This window comes from Condylura cristata, unplaced genomic scaffold (assembly GCF_000260355.1).
Source record: "Condylura cristata isolate star-nosed mole 26May11 unplaced genomic scaffold, ConCri1.0 scaffold00024, whole genome shotgun sequence".
Classification (NCBI taxonomy): domain Eukaryota; kingdom Metazoa; phylum Chordata; class Mammalia; order Eulipotyphla; family Talpidae; genus Condylura; species Condylura cristata.
Genome location: NW_004567125.1, coordinates 34,813,153 through 34,835,173, shown reverse-complemented (window position 1 = coordinate 34,835,173; position 22,021 = coordinate 34,813,153). Strand labels below are relative to the sequence as shown.

Sequence of the window (22,021 nt, the reverse complement as noted above, 5' to 3'; positions counted from 1 at the left end):
CCCCTCCCTGCCCAGGGATCAAACTCATAGTGCCACACTTTAACCCACTGTACCACCAGGGAAGGCCATCTTCCACCTTTGTTTACATAGTCTACCTCCCTTAGGATTCCAATCCAATGTCAGTAAAAAAACCCTTGTCTCCACAGCCTTTATACTATATTTCTTAATAGTCACCTCCCCAATGGCTTTCCCTTTTCTGTCTTTCTTTTACCAGGACAAGGGAGCTGGCCTGTTCTGTTGTTGCAGGCCTATGGCTACATAGGCACATAACAGGTGCTCAGTAAGTTTCTGCTGAGGGAACAGTATCTACTCTTTTGGCCCAGCCAAAATGTGACTGTGAAGATAAACTAAACATGAGAAATAGGGAATTGTAGTCAGGGATGGGGGTAGATGAGGCTTGAGGACCTCCAAAGGAGAGAATGTAACCCTGTCCCCATGCCTCCAAATGCCAACCCTCACCAGGCCAAGCCCAGGCTTTGATGGATATAGTCCAGCAACTGGGAAGGGCTCAGGCTGGATAGAGCAAAGAAGCAAACCAAGCACACAGCTCCGGCACTAAGTCAAGTTCTTTACTTCCCAGAAGTGATGGCGGAATGGAGGGGAGGTGAGAATAGGGAGACAGAAAAGAGCCAGAGGGAGCAAAAAGGTGGGAAGATAGGGACAGTAAACCACTGTTCTATGAAGTCTCAGGAGGCAAGTGCTCAGGTAAAAAAGAGTCCTGGAGAATTGTCCGCAGCCGCGGAAAGCATCTCAGTTTCCTTCTGTATATAAGTCCTTGGGGGGCAAGGCTGCTGCTGCTGCTGCTGCTGCTGCTGCTGCTGCTGCTGCTGCTGCTGCTGCTGCTGCTGCTGCCGCTGCCACCACTACCGCCGCCGCTGCATTAAATAGTTATGTACATCGCAGAGAGTCCCAGACCATGGGCAGGCGGGGAAAGGGGGTCATTTCACCAGGGGCCGAGTTTTATCATCATCGCCGCACTGGTGGGCTTTGTACTTTTTCACTTCTGCCATGTACTTGGCCCACGCATCACCTTTACTTGTTAATACCTGTGACAGATTGGGAGGGAGGGGAAGGAAAGAGACAGGTGGTGGGGAAGGGAATGCTAAGGTCAGGAGCTGGGTCCTGGGTCAAGACTGTCCAGAAACAGCTGATCTACCCCAGTGTAGTGAAGTTAACTGGGAAGCTGTTGAAAGCCCTCCTCTCCCACCCAGTACACCCATACAAGGCCTGGATGCTGGACAGGGAGGGGCAAGGCTGGATGGTCAGACACAGAGGTTGTAAGGGATGACCCCCCCCCCCATACCCAGCCTGCTCACCTCATCCTCCGTCTTCTGCTTCTTGGCTACTATTCCCGTCTTGAGGGCTAGCTTGTTCCCGCCTCTGCGCTTGCCCACCTGGGTGAAGGGACAGAAGACTGCAACGGTTACTGGAGTCGGGCCCGCCCTTGGTGGCGCTGAGGCCCACTACACCTTCCTAGCCCGGCCTGGTGGCCCGTCCTGACGCCACGCCCAGCTCCGCCAGCCGGCCGACCTGCGCAGCAATCAGAGAGGAGCACACGCGACTCTTAGCACCTGCCCTGGGCCCACTTTGCCCAGGTGGTCCTTGGGCCCCGGAATGCCCTCCCAGGAAATGAAAAAAACCCTTACATGGATGGGGACTAGCAACTCTGACCTCACTCTCCATACCAAAGCCTCACCCTTTCCTAACAGGCACCACACAGGCAGCAACAGCTCCCTTTGTTGAGCACTTACGATATGCCATGTCCTGTGCCAAGTGCTTTGGATATATCGTCAACTTTCACTTTCCTTTATATAGATGAGTAAACTGTATTTGAGAAGGCAAGGTCCTGTACCCTCAGTCATTCTAGCAGCTGAATTCAGGGTCAAGTAGGTCTAAGCAGCACTCTTAATTAACCACCAAAGATGCTGGCTCCCCTGCACCTAACTGGCCTCTTTGATGATGTTCCCAAAACCACCCCTTGATGAACAATAGAAAAGATAGTGACAATTACTGTTACTTCCACCCACCAAGGGAGCACTAGATCTCGACCCCCAAGATTCACACCAGCCTAATAAATCTCCACATTTCTTCCTCCAACAGAAATTTTACTCTGGAATTTCATACACTCATCCATCTTTTTCTACTGACCTAGGGTTTCCTGTCTCTAGGGCTGCAACAAGCTTTACCAACATCCCATCTCTACCCCAAAGCCAGGCATTGAGTGATCTGAGGTGGTGGGGCTATTTTCATTCATTTTTAACACACCAGGAAATTGACCCCTAATCAGTTATTCTCAAGTCAACACTGTTTTCTCCAAACCAGAGACGTGATCTCAACACCAGAGCAAGCTCAGAGCTGAACATCAATATAGGTGCCATTTGTTTAACCTAGAATTTCTCCATCTCACACAAATGACATTTTGAGCTAGAATATTCTTTGCTAGGGTGAAGTGCTCTACCTCCCCCCAAAAGGTACACTCTCCATCTCCTGTGCATTGTAGGATATTAAGCAGCATCTCTACTCATAGTTATCTACTCATAGTTCTGACAACTAAAAATGTCTACAGGTTTTGTCAAATGTAGGTGTTAAGTAATCCTCACCAATTAAGAACTATTGGTTTAGTCCTTTCCATAAGGCAGGCTTCCTGCTATTAACCAGTTTTCCAGGATTGCCATTCTGAACCCTCATCACAGAGGTGATGTGTACGTTTTTGCAAATAGGGAAAATAGGGGTAGGACACACTAGAGGCTCCAAGATCTTGTCTGTCATGTTCACCATGGCACATCCAGCACCACCTAGTACATGCTAGCACAAGGTAAGGGGCTCAGTAAAAGAACACCAGACGAATAAAACTTAAGTCATGCTCTATTCTCCTAAGGTCACTCAGTAAACGATTCAGATTCCAGAGTTAATTTGCCACCACCCCGCACCCCACCTCCACACTCATACTGAAAGATGATTCCAGTATCCAAAGTTAGAGTTACCACCCACACATGAATCCTGGTATACTGTTTTCCCCATCCCGGGGGCTCCCCATCCCAATGCAACTCCTCGGTTCCCGAGGATAGGTTCTGAGGATCCCCACCTCCGCCCCAGACCTCTCGTCAGGAATCCAGATTTCGCATCCTCAGTGGGTAATCCAAATGAACCCTTCATCGGGACGGGAGGGTGAACCTGTATCCCGATCCTCTTTCTGGTGCCCCGATTCCCCCAGCCAAGGTAGGCCCTGGCACCCGCCCCCACCCCCGCGGCTCCTTACGAAGCTGAGCGTGGAGCCCGGGCCGCCCTTCCTCTTCGGATCCCCGGGGCCCGCTGCGGCTGCCGGCTGATCGGGTCGCGGCAGGCCCGGGGGCGGCTCTTCCTGCCGCTGCCGCTGCTCCTCCTCCATCTTCCGCTTGAACAGCTCCAGGAAGCTGCCATCGTTGGCGAACAAGTTCACGCCGCCCGATACCGGGCTCGAACCCGCTCCCGACACTTCCTCGTCCCCGCTCTCGGGCGACGTCCCAGGGCCCAACTCAGCCCATCGACTCCCGCTGCCGCCGCCGCCCGCAGGGCCCGGCGCCTCCCGACCCGGAGGCTCCGCCCGTCTCCCTCGGGCAGCCATTTTGTCACCAGGTGCCGCGCAAAGGATTCCGGGAAGGCCTCTCCGGCCCCGCGCTTGGCGCCCGACTTAGCTGGTCCCGGGCAATGCATGCCGGGAAGAGCAGTCTGGTCCACTAGCTTCCGCAGTGGGGGCGGGGCCCGAGAAACGCGGCAAAGTAGTGTTATGACCTGAAACCGCGGAATAGCTGGTGGGCTGGAGGACCTGGGCCCCGTCCCAAAGACTTCTCTTTAATGTGCTAGATTGCAGCAGATTTTACTCAGACAAGGTCTCCCCGGGAACAGGAGGGGATATCGTCTGGGCCAGGGACTCACTCCGTCCGTAGCCGGGAACTGGGGGTACCGTAAAGTTCCGGGATTAGAAACCCCTTCAGAGACTAGAGATAATCTCTATGAGACCCTGTCTAAGGCTGTGTATACAGGTGATACCCCGGAACCTAGGTCCCTAACTAGAGCTAGAAGGTCTATCTAGTTTTGTATAGAGGGTGTATCTCCATTTTGCCTAGATATTGAAGTATTTCTAAATTGGGTACCTGTTGCTGGGATAGAGTCTCATTTAGGAATGAGGACCCAACTGATCAGTGGAATTGGGGCCCTCATCTGAAAATGAGGGTATTTAGTGGACTGGAGTAATCAAATGAAGCTCGAGGAGTTCCTAGGATGAATCTCCCTTTTAAGGTAAAAAATGTCCGTCAGAGGCGTACTAGTCCCAGTTTACATCTCTGCCCAGGGCAGAGATTCAACAGGGAACATCAAAGTACAAGTTTTCAGAAAGAGAGTCCTTTCTATGACACAAAGAGTACAGTTGCAGGTGTGATCACTACCCCGCCCAGGGCCTCAGGGTGCACTGGACGAGGATTTGTGGACTTTTTCACAACTGAAATCGTTCTCCCTTTAACCTAAACGCCCAGGAAACTGTCTCTAGCTAATTGATCTATTCGTCTCTGATTGGTTTTCCTTAAGAGCCAGATGGCTCGTAGCCAATTGGATAACAGTCCTGAGGCGATATTGGGACCCAGTTTAAAGTATTAGTAAACAATCGACATGAAGTTGAGCCCACGGAGTCAAGCCAGAGAAACCCTACGATTTAACTTCACAGAAAGGGCATGTACCGGGTGTTTGGCTGGTTGCTAAGACGAGGTTGGAGGCTATCCGAATGTGAGAGTGATTGGTGAAAGTATAAAAGATGTAGCCAATGCCAGGAATGCTGCACGATTTAGGGCCCAATCCGTGAAGGGAAGTCATCTTGGAACGTACCAATAGGTTTATTAGGCGGGGGGAATCATTGAAGATATATAGACATGAGGTCCATAAGGTAAACGTTAAAAGGGGGTGACAATGGAAAGAAAGCTCTAATATCGACTAAAATTCAGGCCACGAAGAAATTAATGCAAGCGTCTAGCCTTGATAAGGCTGTCATTGAGAATTTCCCCTGTAGGTGCTTTGAATGGTGTGATCCGCTGTATCACGTGAGCCGGTACCAAGATGGCGGCTGGGGTGGCCGGGTGGGGGGTTGAGGCAGACGAGTTCGAGGATGCTCCTGATGTGGAGCCGCTGGAGCCCACGCTTAGCAACATAATCGAGCAGCGCAGCCTTAAGTGGATCTTTGTCGGGGGCAAGGGTGGCGTTGGCAAGACCACCTGCAGGTAAGTAGGCTGGGGCCTGGAAGACGGGTGGGATGTACCACCGGACGAAGGGGAGGTCAGGAACCAGCTCTTCCACCCGGGCCCGGCAAGAGGACTGAGCCCAGGACTGCCAGGCTGGGAAGTAACCTGCAACAAATGGAAGATACTTCCATAATACAGGCCCGGCACAATATATTTGAACTATCTCCACGGGGATTCCAGGGGCGAACCATAGTGAGCCCAGCATGGGGGGGGGGGGTTGGCGAAGGGAGGCCACTGAAATTTCCCTAGCGGCTGGTTTATACTAGAATGCTCAGGTTAGGAGGAAGAGCAACGGAGCAAACTCTATGAGTTTTTGATCCTTTTGATCCTTACCATTCAATGCCAGGCGACGGGGTGGGGATGGGAGGAGAGGGCACTTTATCAGACTGTCTTAACCAACTGGGAGGAGGGTGAAGGAGTCCCGGGCAAATAAATTATCTTGCACAGTGGACTTAGCCTTGAGGGAGGAAGCACTGGATCAAGCCATGCTGACTGCACTAGACCCCTTTTACCAGCAAAGAACAAAGAAGCTTCAGGCCAGATCAACTCAAGCAGCTGAATCATACCACTCTAGTGTACTAGAAGAGTCTGTAGGTGAAGTCTGAAAGAGTCCCTGTGCAGGGATTGAGACTTGCTCAGTAACCACCCATAATCTCCTTTCAAGCCCCTACGGATCCTAGTCTCCTGTTCCTGGGCCCCTTGGAACTGAATCTGTCTCCTCTCTCCCCACCTTTTAACTTTTCTTTACCTAGCTGCAGTCTAGCTGTCCAACTATCTAAGGGGCGGGAGAGTGTTCTTATCATCTCCACAGACCCAGCCCACAACATCTCAGATGCTTTTGACCAGAAGTTCTCCAAGGTGCCTACCAAAGTCAAAGGCTATGACAACCTCTTCGCCATGGTGAGTGAACTAAGACTCAGCTCTCCATTCTGGCAAAGTCCCTTTTCATACACCCTTTTTCTGTGAACACTATCAGTCATTATGCCCTGCCCATTCTTCATCCTCTTGTGTCTCCACTTTCATCCCTTTCCCAATATACATAGGAGTGAGGTATGTTGTCAAGCAGAAAGGAAGTCAAAGTCACAAGAACTTGATCAAGAGGAAGGAAGAGACATGTGAAGAGCTAAGTAGGACCTTGCAAGCCACTGAGTCATTTGGCATTGATTCCCAGCTTAATAAGTAGTTTTAAAGAATATTTTGAAAAGTTTTATCTAGCTGCCATGTAGAGATTATAAATCAAGAATGGAAGCAAGGAAACAAGGACAGTAACCATACAGATAATGGTATCCTAAACTCATGTGGGGCAGAGTATTGGGAGCAAAGTGGCTGGATGGCCAGGCATGGATGTATTTTGGAAGTAAAGCAATGTGACTGCTTGGTTGTAATGGTGAGAAATGAATGAAGTACATCTCATAGTTGGTTCCCTGAGCAACTGTTGTAGGTAGAATAAGGAGTGGAATAGAATTAGAAGGGACAGATCAAGAATTGTGAATCTGAGATGTCTACTGGACATTCAAGTTGAGACATCAAGACAGTGGCTTAATTATGTGAGTCTTAATCTCAGGGAGAGTTGATGTTGATTTGGGGTTGCCATAGGATGGTATTTAAAGCTGTGTCAGTAGAGCTGAGTATGATAGAACAAAGAGTTCCAGAAATGACCCAGGAGCGCATCAATATTTAGGGTCCAGCAAGAACCCTAGTGAAGGAGGCCAAGAAGGAGCCAATGCTAGGGAAAGCCAGAGAGCGTGTGTTCCTGAACCCCAGAACAAAGGTACTTTAGTCAGGAAGAGGTCATGGGCTAGAGGTACCAGAAAGCACAACAGTTTTAGAAAGCCCACCCTAGGAGTAGGGGCAAAAGCCAGCTGTGAGTAAGCCAAGGAGGTGGACAATGATCACCAAGGTGGGAGCTAAGAAACAGGATCATTGCTGGAGGGAAATGGGAGAGGGTGTTAAGGAGGACTTTTTGAGAATGGAGATGCTAGAGCATACTGTTTATTAATGAAAATGCTTCATCAGGGTGGGATAGGTGATAATGCAGGAAGCAGCAAGGATGCTGACAGAGGACAGATCTCAGGAGGGCATGAGCTCCATCCAGTGCATAAATCCAGGACTTGGATTCTGCCAGGACTAAAAATTTAGGGGGAAGGAGATTACTGACAGCCAGTGGCTTCTCTTTCTTGTTGACGCACAAGTGAGGCACAGGGCTCATCAGAAAGCAAGAGGTGGGGCCTCTCCTGTGGCCTAGGGGTTAAGTCTCAGAGCTTTCACTGCGACAGCCTGAGTTCTATCCCCCGACAGGGTGCTAACCTACATATGCCACAGCAGACCTCTCCTGTCTTGCCCACTGCTCTCTTTAGCAGTGTATGTTAGTAAATCTGCCTGTTCTGCTCCTCCACTCTGTCTCTAGTAAATCCTCTCACCCTCTACACCTCTGGCCTACACTCCAGTTGTTCTACACAAACACATGTAAAAGCAAGGAGTGAGTTGGATAGAAAAAGTTTGAGGAAGGAAAAGATACAACATAAATATTTCTTGGGTGGATTGTCTGGTTGTTGAGGGCCTATTGGAGATTGGTGATAAGGACTGGGGGTCGAGGTATTTGTCACTGGGTATGTTTCCCTGATGTTCACCATAATGTAGCCCTTGCAGAGAGCTGGTAATAACCAAGGTAGGAACTTTGCCAGCCACAGAGGGAAGAAGGAGTATTTGCAGAGACAGACCCTGGGCTGGAGAAGGGTGCTGACCAAGAGGGATAGTGAAAAGGGAACAGGGTGAGGGAATGAGGTGGCTCAAAGAAGTTTGGAATAATGGACAAGAGTTGTGGCATTCTGAATCATGACAGTAGGGTGTGGAAGGGGAGCAGTTTGGTTTCCAAGTGACCAAATAGCTAGGAATAACACAGCCAAGCTGAAACTGGGGTATGATGGGTAGGCAAGCTTCCTACAGGAAATGACCTCTGAGTCCAGCAAGTTGGGGGCTGTACTCATGAAGTCGCCAAAAAGAGGTTACGTGGGGGATCTCCCTGGTGGCCTAAGGGGTAAGGCTCAGCACTGTTGGCTCTACAGCCTGAGTTTGATCCCCAGCCAGGGAGTGGCACAGCAGACCTCCCCTGTCTCACCCGCTGCTCCCCTCAGTATTTCAGCATACACCTGCCTGTTTTCTGCTCCCCATTCCATATCTGGTGACTCCCAACCCCCACACCTGTGACCTACACCCCAGTTCCTCTACACAAAAATAAATTTTTTTTTTTTAATTTTTTAATGAAAAAAAGAGGTTATGTGGGAGGGAGACAAAGAGAGCAAACCTGAGTTCAGGGCTAACCAGGGACCCGAGGAGTGTTCATCCCTTGGTGAATTTCCATGTACATGTTACAGACCTACTGAGTGCCAGCCACTTCCAGGTAATGGGGACACAACAGTGTACAAGACAAAAAACCCTGCCCTGGTGAGATCATCTTTCTGGTTGGGGAGATAGATGATAACAGTATAGAGGCAAACCTAGGAAACACTGTATTCCAGACCACTACTGTAAAGGCAAGTCACATGAGTTTTTTCATCTCCCAGTACATATCAAAGTATGTTTATAATCTATTAAGTGTGTAAAGCCATTGTCTTAAAAAAAAAAGCAATACATAGTGCCCCCTGGTGATGCAGGGGGTTAAAGCGCAGCACTATGAAGCTATCAACAGCCACTGCAGCACAAGCTTGATCCCCAACCAAGGAGGTGACCCACATGGCATGGTAGACCTCTCCTGTCCTGCCCACTGCGCCCCCCAGCAGTGTATTTCAACTGGTCTATTTGTTCTGGTCCCCACTCTGACTCTGGCAAACCCTCTCACCACCACCCCACCTCTGGCCTGTACCCCACCTGCTATATGCATAAATAAAAAAAAATTTTTTAAAAGGCAATACAGGCCCTCCCTGGTGGCGCAGCGGGTTAAAGCACAGCACTGAGAAGCTAAAGCCACTTCCGCATGAGTTCGATGCCCGCCTGCCCCGGAGGTGACCACATGGTGTGGCAGACCTCTCCTGACCCGCCCGCTGCGCCCCTCAGCAGTGTACTTCGTCGATCTGCCTGTTCTGCTCCCCACTCTGTCTGGTGAATCCTCTCACCCTCCGCATCTCTGGCCTATACCCCAGTTCTGTATAAATAAATCTTTAAAAAAAAAAAAAGGCAATACATATGCCTTAATTTTAAAATGCTGTATTGTTAAAAATGGTCACATCCCTGAGCCTTCAGCAAATCATAATCTTTCTGCTGCTGTAAAAACGTATTATCTGTAAAGGTCACTATCATGAGTTATGCCTGTAAGGCCTATAGGATGTAAGGCAGGGCTGGGTGTAAAGGAGAAAAGCAAGGACTAGGGGTGCTGGTTCGTCCTATTAGAGTGATCAAGGAAAACTCATGTTAAAGTAATGATCAGCAAGTAGTCAGGAGTCCAGGTGGGAAACAGCCACCGGAAAGGCCCTGCAGTGGGCTTGGGCTTCCCTCTGGGGGCTCTAGTCACCATTTGCAGTTTCTCATTTGTTGTGAAATGGTTTGGCTATTTGTACCCCTGCACAAAATCTTACATGCCAGAGAAAAGGCCATGGTACCACTAAGATGTCCCTGTGATGCCCTGACAAAGGGCCCTGTGCCCAAGCAGGAAGATCCTAGCAATAGCCACAATCTGAGTCTTCATTCCTTGACACCAGGAGATTGATCCCAGCCTTGGTGTGGCTGAACTGCCTGATGAGTTCTTCGAGGAGGACAACATGCTGAGCATGGGCAAGAAGATGATGCAAGAAGCGATGAGCGCCTTCCCAGGCATCGATGAAGCCATGAGCTATGCAGAGGTCATGAGGTCAGGCCTGGCTATTGGGGTAGGGGTTGGAGGGGACAGGGGACTCTAGCAGAAAAGTGACCTTGACCCCCATCTCCCCACAGGCTGGTGAAGGGCATGAACTTCTCAGTGGTGGTGTTTGACACGGCTCCCACAGGCCACACGTTGCGGCTGCTCAACTTCCCCACAATCGTTGAGCGGGGCCTCGGCCGCCTCATGCAGATCAAGAACCAGATCAGCCCCTTCATCTCACAGGCAGGCAGGGCCCCTGAGTTGCAGTGGGCCCCCAGATTTCCACCCACCCGTCCCAAGGACTTTCCCACATACCCCCCTCTCAGCATTTCCCAATGGGTAGGATGGTTCTCTGGAGGGACTAGACTTCTACCCACAAAACTCAGTGTCCCAGGTGAAGCCAAAAGGCAACAGAACCAGATGTCCAGGTTCAAATGCTCTCACTCTGGTGTGACAAAACTTGAGGTCTTTGACCTCAAGTAAGCCACTTCACCTCTGGGCCTCATAAGCCTTATCAAATGGAGGTCATTAGGTGCCTCCATAGGTTAATGTTACAACATGACACTCCCAGTGCTTCTATACATCTATCTGCATACCACCACCACTGCCTTGGGGTGTGTGGTCCCCCTGTAGACACACGTTCCTCAGTAGCAAACTTGAACACTGTGTACCAGGTACTGCTTTTAACATTCTTATATGTGTCAGTTTTCTAGCATGACAGCTCTTGGAATTATAGTCTACACTTGGAGAAACAGAAACCTTTGGCCAGAACTAGGACCAGGGCTCAGCAGCAGGGCCCATGCCTTTAACCACTGGGAGGTGTTGGGGGGGAGGTGTTACTAGACACTCAGGGGACGTGGTAAGCCACAGGGAAGCTGTGAGCCCTCCCATGTCCTCCCTACAGATGTGCAACATGCTAGGCTTAGGGGATATGAATGCAGACCAGTTGGCCTCCAAGCTAGAGGAGACGTTGCCAGTCATCCGGTCCGTCAGCGAGCAGTTCAAGGACCCTGTGAGTTTTGGCCCAGGTGGGCTGTGAGAAGCTCCAAGCATCGGGGCAGGGCAAGCTGAAATCTGCCTCTTACCATCCTGTTTCACACCCTGCAGGAGCAGACAACCTTCATCTGTGTTTGCATTGCTGAGTTCCTGTCCCTGTATGAGACAGAGCGACTGATCCAGGAGCTGGCCAAGTGCAAGATCGACACACACAACATCATTGTCAACCAACTCGTCTTCCCTGACCCTGAAAAGCCCTGCAAAATGTGTGAGGCCCGCCATAAGATCCAGGCCAAGTACCTAGACCAGGTACACAAATCTTCCTTATACCTCTCACCCCAGAACTTGGACCTGGCCTAGCCCAGGCAAGATACTACTAACCCCCACAATTGGAAATTCCCCCAAAACTTTAAATCCCTCCCAAAACCTTAACTACAGTTGTAGTTAGGATTAGTTTAGGACTCCCAAGGATACCAAAATCTGACAATGCTCAGTGACTTATAGTTGACACGCCACATCCATGGGTTTAGCATTTGCAGACTCAACCCACTGGCATCTTTTCGATCCAAGAAGGTAGAACCCACAGATGTGGAAGGAACTCATTGTTTATTGGGAAAAACTCCGCATCTTCTGACTTTCAACCCCAGCTCCTGCTCTTCTCACCCACTTCAGATTCTTCACCCTAATTCTGGCCCTGGAGGACTATAGCCTGAACACCTTGTAGAGTGGGAGGCCCAGCCTAGTGATCTTTAACCTTATACTGAACTAATTTTCACTTGTGACCCTGTAAACCCTTCCCCCATAACCTCTCCCTGACTCTGGGAGATTCCCACAGCCCTTCCATGAACTTTTCCATCCACCCACATCCTGTCCCTGCCTTATGACCCCCTGACTGCTGCCTTCTGCCTTCTTCCTGGCCACAGATGGAGGACCTGTACGAAGACTTCCACATTGTAAAGCTGCCGCTGCTGCCCCACGAAGTACGGGGGGCAGACAAGGTCAATACCTTTTCTGCCCTCCTCCTGGAGCCCTACAAGCCCCCCAGTGCCCAGTAATACATCTCCAGCCCCAGCCACTACCATTTCACACCTACCCTCCACCCCGTCCTGGGGCAGAGTTTGCACAAATTCCCCCCTTAGTACAGGGGGAGCCACTTGAGGGGTGGGAGGCGAGGGGGGGGTGTTCCCCCTGATGGGGCTCAGGGGGACTGTAGTTGCCCCCCCCCACCTCTCCCCACCTCTCACCTCTCAATAAAATGATCTTAAACCACTGTGATGTTGAATGGAGGGATTGGGATTAGCACTTTCATGAGCAAGTTGTGGTTGTATGCCGCATAAAGATGTCAAAAATGGAGAGGCATAGCTGCAACAAAAACCTAATAGATGGCATGTTTGTTGTAGCAATTTTCATTTTTTCTAGCTGGGTGTATCTTTTCTAGTGTGTGTGTCTTTATGGATAGGGGTGTCCCTACTGGGACTCTAAAGCCTGAGAAGAAAAGGGCACCTGCTCACTTACTTCAAGGCTGGGAACGTGGGAACCAGGAGGCCCCTTGACCAGCCCTTGGCTGATGGGGATCGGATTAGGTAGGCAGTTAGCCCAGCGCTGCCTGCTGTTTGGTTTAGGAATTAGTGGGCGCCCTGGGCAGAGGCTAGGCCTGCCAGACTGGGGATTAACGACCTTCACCCCATCCCCGCCCCCAATTCCTGCCTCCCATGGATGACATCAGCTGCTCCCAGTACAGAGCTGCTGCATGGGGGCTGCAACTAGGGAGCAGGGTGGCAAAGAACTCAAGACCCCATGGTCAGAGGGTCTCTGAAGTCCCGTACCACCTCTAAAGCTGTCTCCCTAAATGGTGTGGAATACTTCTGCTGCTGTCTGAGGTTCAGCCCCCTTGTCCCTAAAATGGAGATCAGTGTGGCCATTCACAGAGCCACGGGACAAATTCACCTGATAGTCAGGCCAAGAAGGTACTTAATTAGCTACTCCCCACTTCACTCCTCTCTGCTGTTGCCTGCACAGCCACCATCATCCCCACTTGAGAGACCCAGGAGCAGCCATGAACCTGTTAGCAAGAGCCATGCCAGTGCTGGCTGAGGGGGACAGAGGAGTGTGTGAGGAGTGCATGAGTCAGGAAGTGTTCAGACTTTCTCGCACACCCAGTTTGGGTATACCAGGGTGTGTGTGTATAAAGGGAAACTCAGCCACAAGCCTAAACGTATCCCCCCCACTTGACTGCTGGGTGTGCACAAGCAGGTGTGGGCACGTTGGGGTGGTGCTTGTAAACAAACTCAGGTGTGCAGCCTGTGACCAACCCAAGATACCAATGCAAACTGTCTGGGTTGACATCCCAGCTGTGTCATGAACATCACTTTGTCATCTGAGCCTGTTTTCTTAACTGGGTGGTAGGAATAACAACACTCCTGCTTGTAGGTACTCAATGAGATGAAATATCTGGTACCTTATAGTAGTACTAGGCACATCCTGGCCCCGACATTTTACAAATATTAAGCATGTGAACTAACCTGGGCATCCTGCCCTAGCCCAGCAGGGGTCGAGCTGTCAGAAGTTGTGGGGACACCTACAAGCTGGGGAAGGGTAGAGGCTAGCTTCAGTAAAAGTGAGAAATCATTCTAGGGAGTGGGGCTGATAGGATAGAGGCCCGTCAACTTTAAACCTGTCCCCTCCCCTAGTGGCACCAACCCCTCTCCTGCTTTTATGGGCTGTCCAGCAGCTGGATAGCGGAGGCGCAGGTCAGAGGGTGGCCAGCCTGAGCCGGTTCCTAATTACCCCGGGCGAGGCAGACATCTGCCAGACTGGGAACACAGTGTTCTTGATGGTAAGGCTTCCGGGCGTGGCTGTGGGAAGCCATGAACATTCCTAGGACACCTGATGGACCTAAGGTGCCTTGGAGCACACTGCGGTACTTCAGGACTGGAACCATGAGCTTTATGTCCTCCCACACCAGTCCACACCATTTGAAGCTGGGGTGAGCACCCTCTTTGTAGGTGTGTCTGAAGGGGGGGCATTTGTCATGCATCCGTGATAAATGCAGAAACAAAGTTATATGTTCCCAAGTTTATGTGTTCACGGTAGTCCTGAGGTATGTGTATGGGTATGTGTAACTAACTACACACTGCAATGAAGGGGAATGGGAATGCAGAATGAGAAGTAGAACAATGCAGATTGATGCACTGAGTTGCAATTGCAGGTGTTTCACAAAGATTACAGGCATGACCCTGTCAGGATGTGATCCTCTGAATCTGTGGGATTGTTGGAGAGGGATCACCGTTCTATGAATATCTTTTTCCATGTTGATTAGTATAAGGGACCACCATACCATGCATTTAGTATGTAACCAGAAGAGGCCATCAGTAAAAATGTGTGCTAGCCCTCCCTGGTGGCGCAGCGGGTTAAAGCGCAGCACTAAAAAGCTAAAGCCACTTCCGCATGAGTTCAATTCCCACTTGCCCCGGAGGTGACCACATGGTGCGGCAGACCTCTCCTGACCCGCCTGCTGCTCCCCTCAGCAGTGTACTTCATCGATCTGCCTGTTTTGCTCCCCACTCTGTCTCTGGTGAAGCCTCTTGCCACCCCTGAGCCTCTGACCTGTACCCCAGTTCTGTATGCACAAATAAATAAATCTTTAAAAAAAAAATTTAAAAAAAAAGAAAAATGTGTGCTATCTCCCATTTGGTATGGGCTCATGTGTGTGTCTTTGTTAGATGGTATGATCATGAGGGAATGCGGGACACTTGAATTCCTGCCTGCGTACTCCTAGGAGGCTGTTTGGAGCACATTGTGGGCACCTGAAAGCTGAACACTGGGGATTAGGGTCCATCTGCTTTATATCTGCATATGTGTTGGTGTGTCTAGAAGTTTTTTATTTTTTCACAGACTATGCATACAAAAGGGGGTGTAGGTCAGAGATGAGGAGAGGATTCATCAGAAACAGAATGGGAAGCAGAACAAGTAGACTGACTGAAATACACTGCTGACGGGAGCAGCAGGCAAGACAGGAAAGGTCTGCTGGACCATGTGGATCAGCTCCCTGGCTGGGGATGGAATGAATTTATGCCACCATGGCCGGCAATAGCTTCATATTGCTGCAATTTAACAACCCCTTGCACTACCAGGGAGGCCCCAGGTCTTTTTTAACAGAGTATACAGCATATTGACTGGTTGTGAGAGGCTGTGTTGAGGGAAACTGAATTTGTCTGGATCTATGATGTGAGTCTCTTTGTGCTTCTTTGTGAGTGTGTGATCACTTACTGTGGAGACTGGAGCAAGTGATCCAGCTTCATGGAATCGTGTGTGTGTGTGTGTGTGTGTGTGTGTGTGTGTGTGTGTGTGTCTGGGATTGGGAATAAGATACCTGCCCCTCCCCAAGCGAGATCCCATGGACCTCCCAGTGACTGGAAGAGGGACACGAGGAGCAGGGAGGACAGGGTGGATTTATAACCCCTGCCCCAGGTAACAAAACTGGCTTTTCCAAGTTCTGAGGCTGCAGCTGAGGGGGCGGGCCAGGGACAGGCTGCCCACGCCCACTCTCCAGCCCCCTCCCGTCCAGGGTCTGGCTGCAGCTCCACCCAACTGCAGCAGCCACCCGCCTATCCAGTCCCTATCCCCAGGTGTCCCTGCACCAGCCACCAGGTGGAAAGGGCCCAGGCCTTGGGGAACAGGGGACTCTGAGTACGGATGATCCTCACTGTGAGGAGTGGAGGGCTTGAAAGACTGGACAGAAGAAAAGTCAAGGTGGGTCCAGAAGGGGACAGTCAGGGCAATTAAGTGGGGCGGTGGATAGGCTAAGGCTGTTGTGTAGGAGAGGCACCAGCCTGAGGCAAGGGGCCTTGAGGCTTGGGAACTAGTCTTCAAGGGCTTCAGAAGGGCATCCACGAGTAGAGAAAGAGCTGAGTGGGGACCTATGGGTAAAGGGGCTGGAGGTGGAACCTAAGAGGGAGTTGGGTTGGGTGGTAGTCAGAGCAGCGCTGAGAACCTGGATACAGGCTCAGGGGACTTAGGGAGGGGAGACGCTGTAAGCACAGTTAAAGTAAGGGATGGGACTGATAAGTGACCCAAGAGTCTTCAAGATGGGGTAGAGAAGACCTGAGGAAGATAGGCACAAGACGCTGAGACCTGGAGACTCTAAAGGGAGACTGAAGGACTGGGGGCTAGGGCAGGACTGAGACAGGCTGGGTGAAGACGATAAGCTGAGCAAGCCACGAACTGAGGTAGTGACCTGGGCGCAGAAGAGGACGCCAGGCGGGCCGGTTCGCGATCCCTCTACCCCGCCTGAAGCCCCAGGTCGGCAGGCTCCCAACCCCTCTTTCCTCGGCCAACAGGCCTGGGCCCGGTTCAAGCCTTACTCCTCTGGTGGGACCCGCCCGGCGCCGCAATGACTGTCACGTACACTGCACGCGTAGCAAATGCGCGCTTCGGCGGTTTCTCGCAACTGCTCCTGCTGTGGCGGGGCAGCATCTATAAACTTCTGTGGCGTGAGCTGCTCTGTTTCCTCGGGCTCTACATGGCGCTGAGTGCCGCCTATCGGTGAGGCTGCCCCAGGGTGGGGCGGGGAACCAACCCGTAACCTCGGATCTAGGGTAGGGGCGTGGGGGGCGGGGGGCGGCTCCGCAGACCTAGCTGAGGAAAGGCCTTGGGAGTGTCTGGGAGGGGCGCAGGGGAGAATTTTGCAGCTGGGGCGGAGGATCGCTTTTGACCCCACACTCCTCCCTCACAGCTGGGTGCTGACAGAAGATCAAAAGCGCTACTTTGAGAAGCTTGTCATTTACTGCGATCAGTACGCCAGTCTCATCCCGGTTTCTTTTGTGCTCGGTGCGTTTGCCCCTCAGAGTTCCTCCGTTCCCCTGATCCGAGAAACCCATTTCCATTCATGCATTTTAGAGCCCTTTAATCCTGCCCCCCCCCCCAGAATCTTTCCTCAAATCCAGCCCCCAAAGACCCTCATTTTACCGTGCCAGATATGGGTTTGCTATCCGAGGTGCTCTCATGAGAGCTCCGTGTCACCCAGACTTATCATTGAGCACTACAGAGATCCCTATCCGTGTCTGTTTGAGATTGCTAGCCCCCTCCCTTCCATATCCTGGTCTCCCAGGGACCTCATAATACTCTATCCTCTCAAGTCCTGTCTGAGGGCATTTCACTGACAGGGCCTGCTCTGATTGAAATGAGGACCCCTTGCCCACAGTGAAGTGGCTCCCTGTGGTCAGGGTGACAGCCTACCTATGTGTCCTTGACATGAGCCCTTATTAAGATCCCAGCCCCTGCCCCATATGACCCCAAGTAGCCAGGGTGACCCCACCTGCTTTAACCGTTCAGATCTCTGGAGCTGGACCCCAAGTTCCCAGCCCAAGTAATCCTGCATGCTCAAGGTGACCACCCAGCCCAGTGTCCCTATTCAGGCCCTATGTACACGCCTCTTTCCACAATCCTGATCCCCACTGAGCATCCCTATTCCCGGCTTTCCTGCAGGCTTCTATGTGACGATGGTGGTGAACCGCTGGTGGAACCAGTATCTATGTATGCCTTTGCCTGACGCACTCATGTGTGTGGTAGCAGGCACTGTGCATGGGCGCGACGAGCGGGGCCGTCTCTACCGACGCACACTCATGCGCTATGCTGGACTGTCAGCCGTGCTCATTCTGCGCTCTGTCAGCACCGCGGTCTTCAAGCGCTTCCCCACTATAGATCACGTGGTGGAAGCGGGTGAGGTTCCCACCAGAAAAGGGAGAGGGTGGGGCAAGGATGGAGGGCAGGGTGAGTAACTCTTGACCTCACTCTTCCAGGGTTTATGACCCGTGAGGAGCGCAAGAAGTTTGAGAACCTAAATTCGTCCTACAACAAGTATTGGGTGCCCTGTGTCTGGTTCTCCAACCTGGCTGCACAGGCCCGGCGGGAGGGTCGGATCCGAGACAACAGCGCCCTTAAGCTACTGCTCGAGGTGGGCCTGCCATGTCATTCCTATAAAATACCAAGGAAATTACACCCCTTTTGAAGTTGTGTTTGATGGCCACATGCCTCCCAGAATTCCAAACACACTTATCTAGCAGTGTCCAGGGGCATATTTATCTCTGAGGCCTGAATCTAACACCCTCAAGGGCAGTAGCTACCCGGGCTGTACAGTCATTAAGTGATTTTCCTGGAGGGCTCAGAAGAACATGCTCACAGCTCATGACGTGTATCTACTGCCAGGAGCTGACTGTATTTCGGGGCAAGTGTGGAATGCTCTTTCACTACGACTGGATCAGTATACCCCTTGTCTACACCCAGGTAATTCCACCCTGCCTCCCTTTATATCTAATGTCAGGGTCCCCCCTGCACTAGTCTCAAAGGAAAACTAAGAGGGGCCTCCCTGGTGGCACAAGGTTTAAAACACAGCACTACAAAGCTATCTGCAGCCACTGCAGCATAAGTTTGATCCCCAACCAGGCAGGTGACCCACACGGTGCATAGGACCTCTCCTGTCTTGCCCACTGCTCCCCTCAACAGTGTATTTCAATTGATCCACCTGTTCTTCCCCACTCTGTCTCTGAAGAACCTTCTCACCCCCCACACCTCTGGATGTACCCCAGTTCTTGCATGCATAGATGAATCTTAACAAAAAAAAGAACTAGGGTACAGGCCACAGGTGTGGGGGGATGAGAGGATTCACCAGAGACAAAGTGAAGAGCAGAATAGGCAGATCTACTGAAATATACTGGTGAGGGGAGAAGCGGGTGGGTCAGGAGAGGTCTGCTGCAGCATGTGGGTTGGCTCCCTGGCTGGGGATCAAACTCATGCTGCAGTGGCAGTGGCTGTGTACAGCTTCACAGTGCTGTGCTTTAACTCACTGCACCAACAGAGAGGTCCCCAGTTCCCCAGTTCTTGTATGCATCAATAAATAAATCTTCAGAAAAAGGAAAAGTGAGACCCCATAGCTCTGGTCTCTGAATGACCAGAAGAGGCCTCTTCCATGAGGCCTGAAGAAACCTGACCTGGTGATATGTCCTGCCCCCCAGGTGGTGACCATTGCAGTATACAGCTATTTCCTGGCCTGCCTCATTGGTCGCCAGTTCTTGGACCCTGCACAAGGCTACAGTGGCCACAACCTTGACTTGTGTGTGCCCATCTTCACCTTGCTTCAGTTCTTTTTCTACGTTGGCTGGCTAAAGGTGGGTGGGACTCCAAATCTGAGACTTACAGAGTGAAAAGAGCAATTCTCGTGACTCTGCCTAATTCCCCATTCCCACTCAGGTAGCAGAGCAGCTCATCAACCCCTTTGGAGAGGATGACGATGACTTTGAGACCAACTTTCTGATCGACCGCAACTTTCAGGTTAGACTCACTCTGTTGTGGCCATCTTAAGGGTCCCAGTGGGGCCCTGGTGACATTCCTACCAGGCCTTACCCAGAACCATCCCATTGTTGATCATTACATTCCTACCCAACCTGAGGGGTACATCCTATGGTGGCAGTGCTTTGCCACCTCACCTCTTGTGATTGCAGGTGTCAATGCTAGCTGTGGATGAGATGTACGATGACCTTGCCATGATGGAGAAGGACCTATACTGGGATGCAGCTGAGGCTCGTGCCCCCTATACAGCAGCCACTGCCTTTCTGATGCAGCAGCCCTCCTTCCAGGGCTCTACCTTCGACATCACGTGAGGCAGCAGGGACTTTGGGGGCAGGACTCACCACACTATAGGATATATTTGATTGAAAAGGTTATAAGTGACCAGGACAGGGATAAGAGCTAAACTGTAGATTCAGAGGTAAGAAAGGCCTAAAGTCTATGAGGACTGAAGTGGGGCAGAGTTTAGGCTGGGGATAAGGAACTAAGACAAGCGAAGTAAAATGGGATAGAGTGTCTAAGGGGTAAAGTGACCAAGACCTGGGGACAAGCCACTAAATGAGGGCAAATTTAAGGGCTATACTCAGTGTGTTGAATGGGCCAAAGGTAGTATCAAAGGAGCCGCAGCAAACTTAACCTCAAAGCCTAAGTTTGAATGTAGCCAGAACTAGAGGATAAAGTCAGGCTCATAGTTGAGGGGCAGAGGTCTTTTGGGATAAGTAGGACAAAGAGGTGGGTGGGGCCAAGAAGAGCAGCATACCTGACTCAGATCCATCAATCAAAGAGCCTACAAGGCCACAGCAATGAACTACTGTCCTTTCTGCAGGCTGGCCAAGGAGGACATGCAGTTCCAGAGGTTGGATAGTGTGGATATACGGCTAGGTGAGGCACATGGTGACTTCCTGCAGCGTCTCTTGCCCTTGGGCATGGGTGTGACCTCAGGAGGCCTGCTTGGAAGGCGCCTATCCTTGCTACGTCGCAAGAACAGCTGTGTGTCTGACTCCTCCACAACTGCCAGTTGTGCTTGTGCAGGTGCCCCTGATGGCACAGCCCCAGAGTGTGGCTGTGGGGACCCACTGCTTGACTCTGGACTGCGGGAACCTGAGCCTGATCCCCCCATGGGATCAGAGCCAAGTGCTCCTGTCCTCAACTTTGGGCCCACCTCGGCAGAACCCTTCACCTCAGTGCCTATGCCTGCATCCCGGGGGCCAGCCCCACCCTGGCTGCCCAGTCCCATTGGTGAGGAAGAAGAGAGTCTAACCTGAGGCCCATAACCCCCAAGAACAGGGGATCAAGACACACCCTCCGCAGGAGGCAGACGCAGGTCTGCAGAAGCTGCATGTGGACTCCACCTCAGCAGCTTTTGACTGGCTCCTGCTACCTGTACACTGCTTTCACAGCTTTAGAGCAACTCTGTAGGCCAGGATTCTTCCAACTTTAAAAAGTTCTTTATCACCAGCTCTACTTCCCATCCCCCACCACCTGAGAGCTTCTACTAGTGTCTTGCCTTTACTCTTTTTGTAAAATGAAGATGAGTGCCTACATTGAGTTATGAGGATGAGATGAAACGACTTCAGAATATTTGGTACATAATAGGTGCTCAATAAAAGATTACAACTTTTCATGGAAAGCAAAGCCTTGAGAATTCTTCCAAAGTATCTAGTGATGCCCCACCCACTTCTTTCCAAACTCTACTTTCTGAAATGCCCCTTTCAGTGGCCAGGATTGGCACTAATGTGTCAGCTGCCATGCCAGGGGTGCAGCTTTTTCCTGACATTCTTGCTTTATGAATCTGCAAGTGATCATCTGTCCCAAGTACTTATTCTCCCAGATACTACTCTTGTGTTTCAGTTCTTAAATTAATTATATGCTGAGGACTCCTGCATTTATAAGTACAACCAGAATTCCTCTCCTTACTCTAGACCCAGAAAGCTAACTGCTTATTCAACATTTCCTTCTTAAACATCACCACCATAACATAGCTCCAAACTAACTCCCCATTGTTCCCAATCTCACAGCTTTGTCCTTCCAGATGAAGATGCCAAAACCTGTGTTACTTTCAACTCTTCTTTCAGCCCATCCTCAACCAGCCAGCAAATCCCAACAGCTCAATCTGCAAATTGTATCCAAATTTAAACCATTTCCTACTCCTTCAGGGTTCCCTGACCAGAAACATACCACCCACCCACCTGAGCTAGTGATCTATGCCCTGCTCTTCCAATTCTGATCCTAACAAACCCTTCCTATCCCTAGCCTGTTTTAATCCCACAGCAGCCAAAGGATCCCAAAGCAACCTATGAATACCTGAATCTGATCATGTTGCTTCTTTATGTAGAACCCTCATGAGTCTCAATTCACTTAGAGTAAAAGCTGAAGCAGGCCCTGAACAATTTTCCTACCTTCATCTCTTCTCATTCTTTCCCCCAAAATCACTGCTCTGTCTGCACTGGCTTCCTGCACTAGCCCCCCCCCTTTTTATGATTTATATATTTATACATACAAGAACTGCGGTACAGTCCAGAAGTGTGAGGGGTGAGAGGATTCACCAGAGACGGAGTGGGGAGCAAAATAGGCAGATCTA

The 22,021-nt window shown here is 50.9% G+C and overlaps 3 protein-coding genes across 3 annotated transcripts; 2 read left to right on the top strand and 1 right to left on the bottom strand.

Annotated features, from left to right (window-relative positions):
* Positions 1-793: 793 nt before the first annotated feature.
* LOC101637013 (chromosome unknown open reading frame, human C19orf43) lies at positions 794-3,652 on the bottom strand. Its single transcript, XM_012729109.1, has 3 exons — positions 3,260-3,652; positions 1,317-1,394; positions 794-1,046 (listed from the first exon to the last, which is right to left on the bottom strand). The coding sequence occupies exons 1-3, from the start codon at positions 3,602-3,604 to the stop codon at positions 939-941; spliced, it is 531 nt and encodes a 176-aa protein (XP_012584563.1). The 5' UTR covers positions 3,605-3,652; the 3' UTR covers positions 794-938.
* Positions 3,653-5,062: 1,410 nt separating this feature from the next.
* ASNA1 (arsA arsenite transporter, ATP-binding, homolog 1 (bacterial)) lies at positions 5,063-12,367 on the top strand. Its single transcript, XM_004688718.2, has 7 exons — positions 5,063-5,246; positions 6,020-6,167; positions 9,962-10,110; positions 10,194-10,344; positions 11,006-11,113; positions 11,209-11,406; positions 12,021-12,367. Exons 1-7 carry the CDS (start codon positions 5,086-5,088, stop codon positions 12,150-12,152), a joined length of 1,047 nt encoding a protein of 348 aa, XP_004688775.1. The 5' UTR covers positions 5,063-5,085; the 3' UTR covers positions 12,153-12,367.
* Positions 12,368-16,489: 4,122 nt separating this feature from the next.
* Positions 16,490-20,754, top strand: BEST2 (bestrophin 2). The gene is made up of 9 exons (XM_004688253.2): positions 16,490-16,641; positions 16,832-16,926; positions 17,584-17,817; positions 17,898-18,052; positions 18,304-18,381; positions 19,110-19,262; positions 19,345-19,425; positions 19,596-19,750; positions 20,267-20,754. Exons 1-9 carry the CDS (start codon positions 16,490-16,492, stop codon positions 20,703-20,705), a joined length of 1,542 nt encoding a protein of 513 aa, XP_004688310.1. The 3' UTR covers positions 20,706-20,754.
* The last annotated feature ends 1,267 nt before the right edge of the window (positions 20,755-22,021 follow it).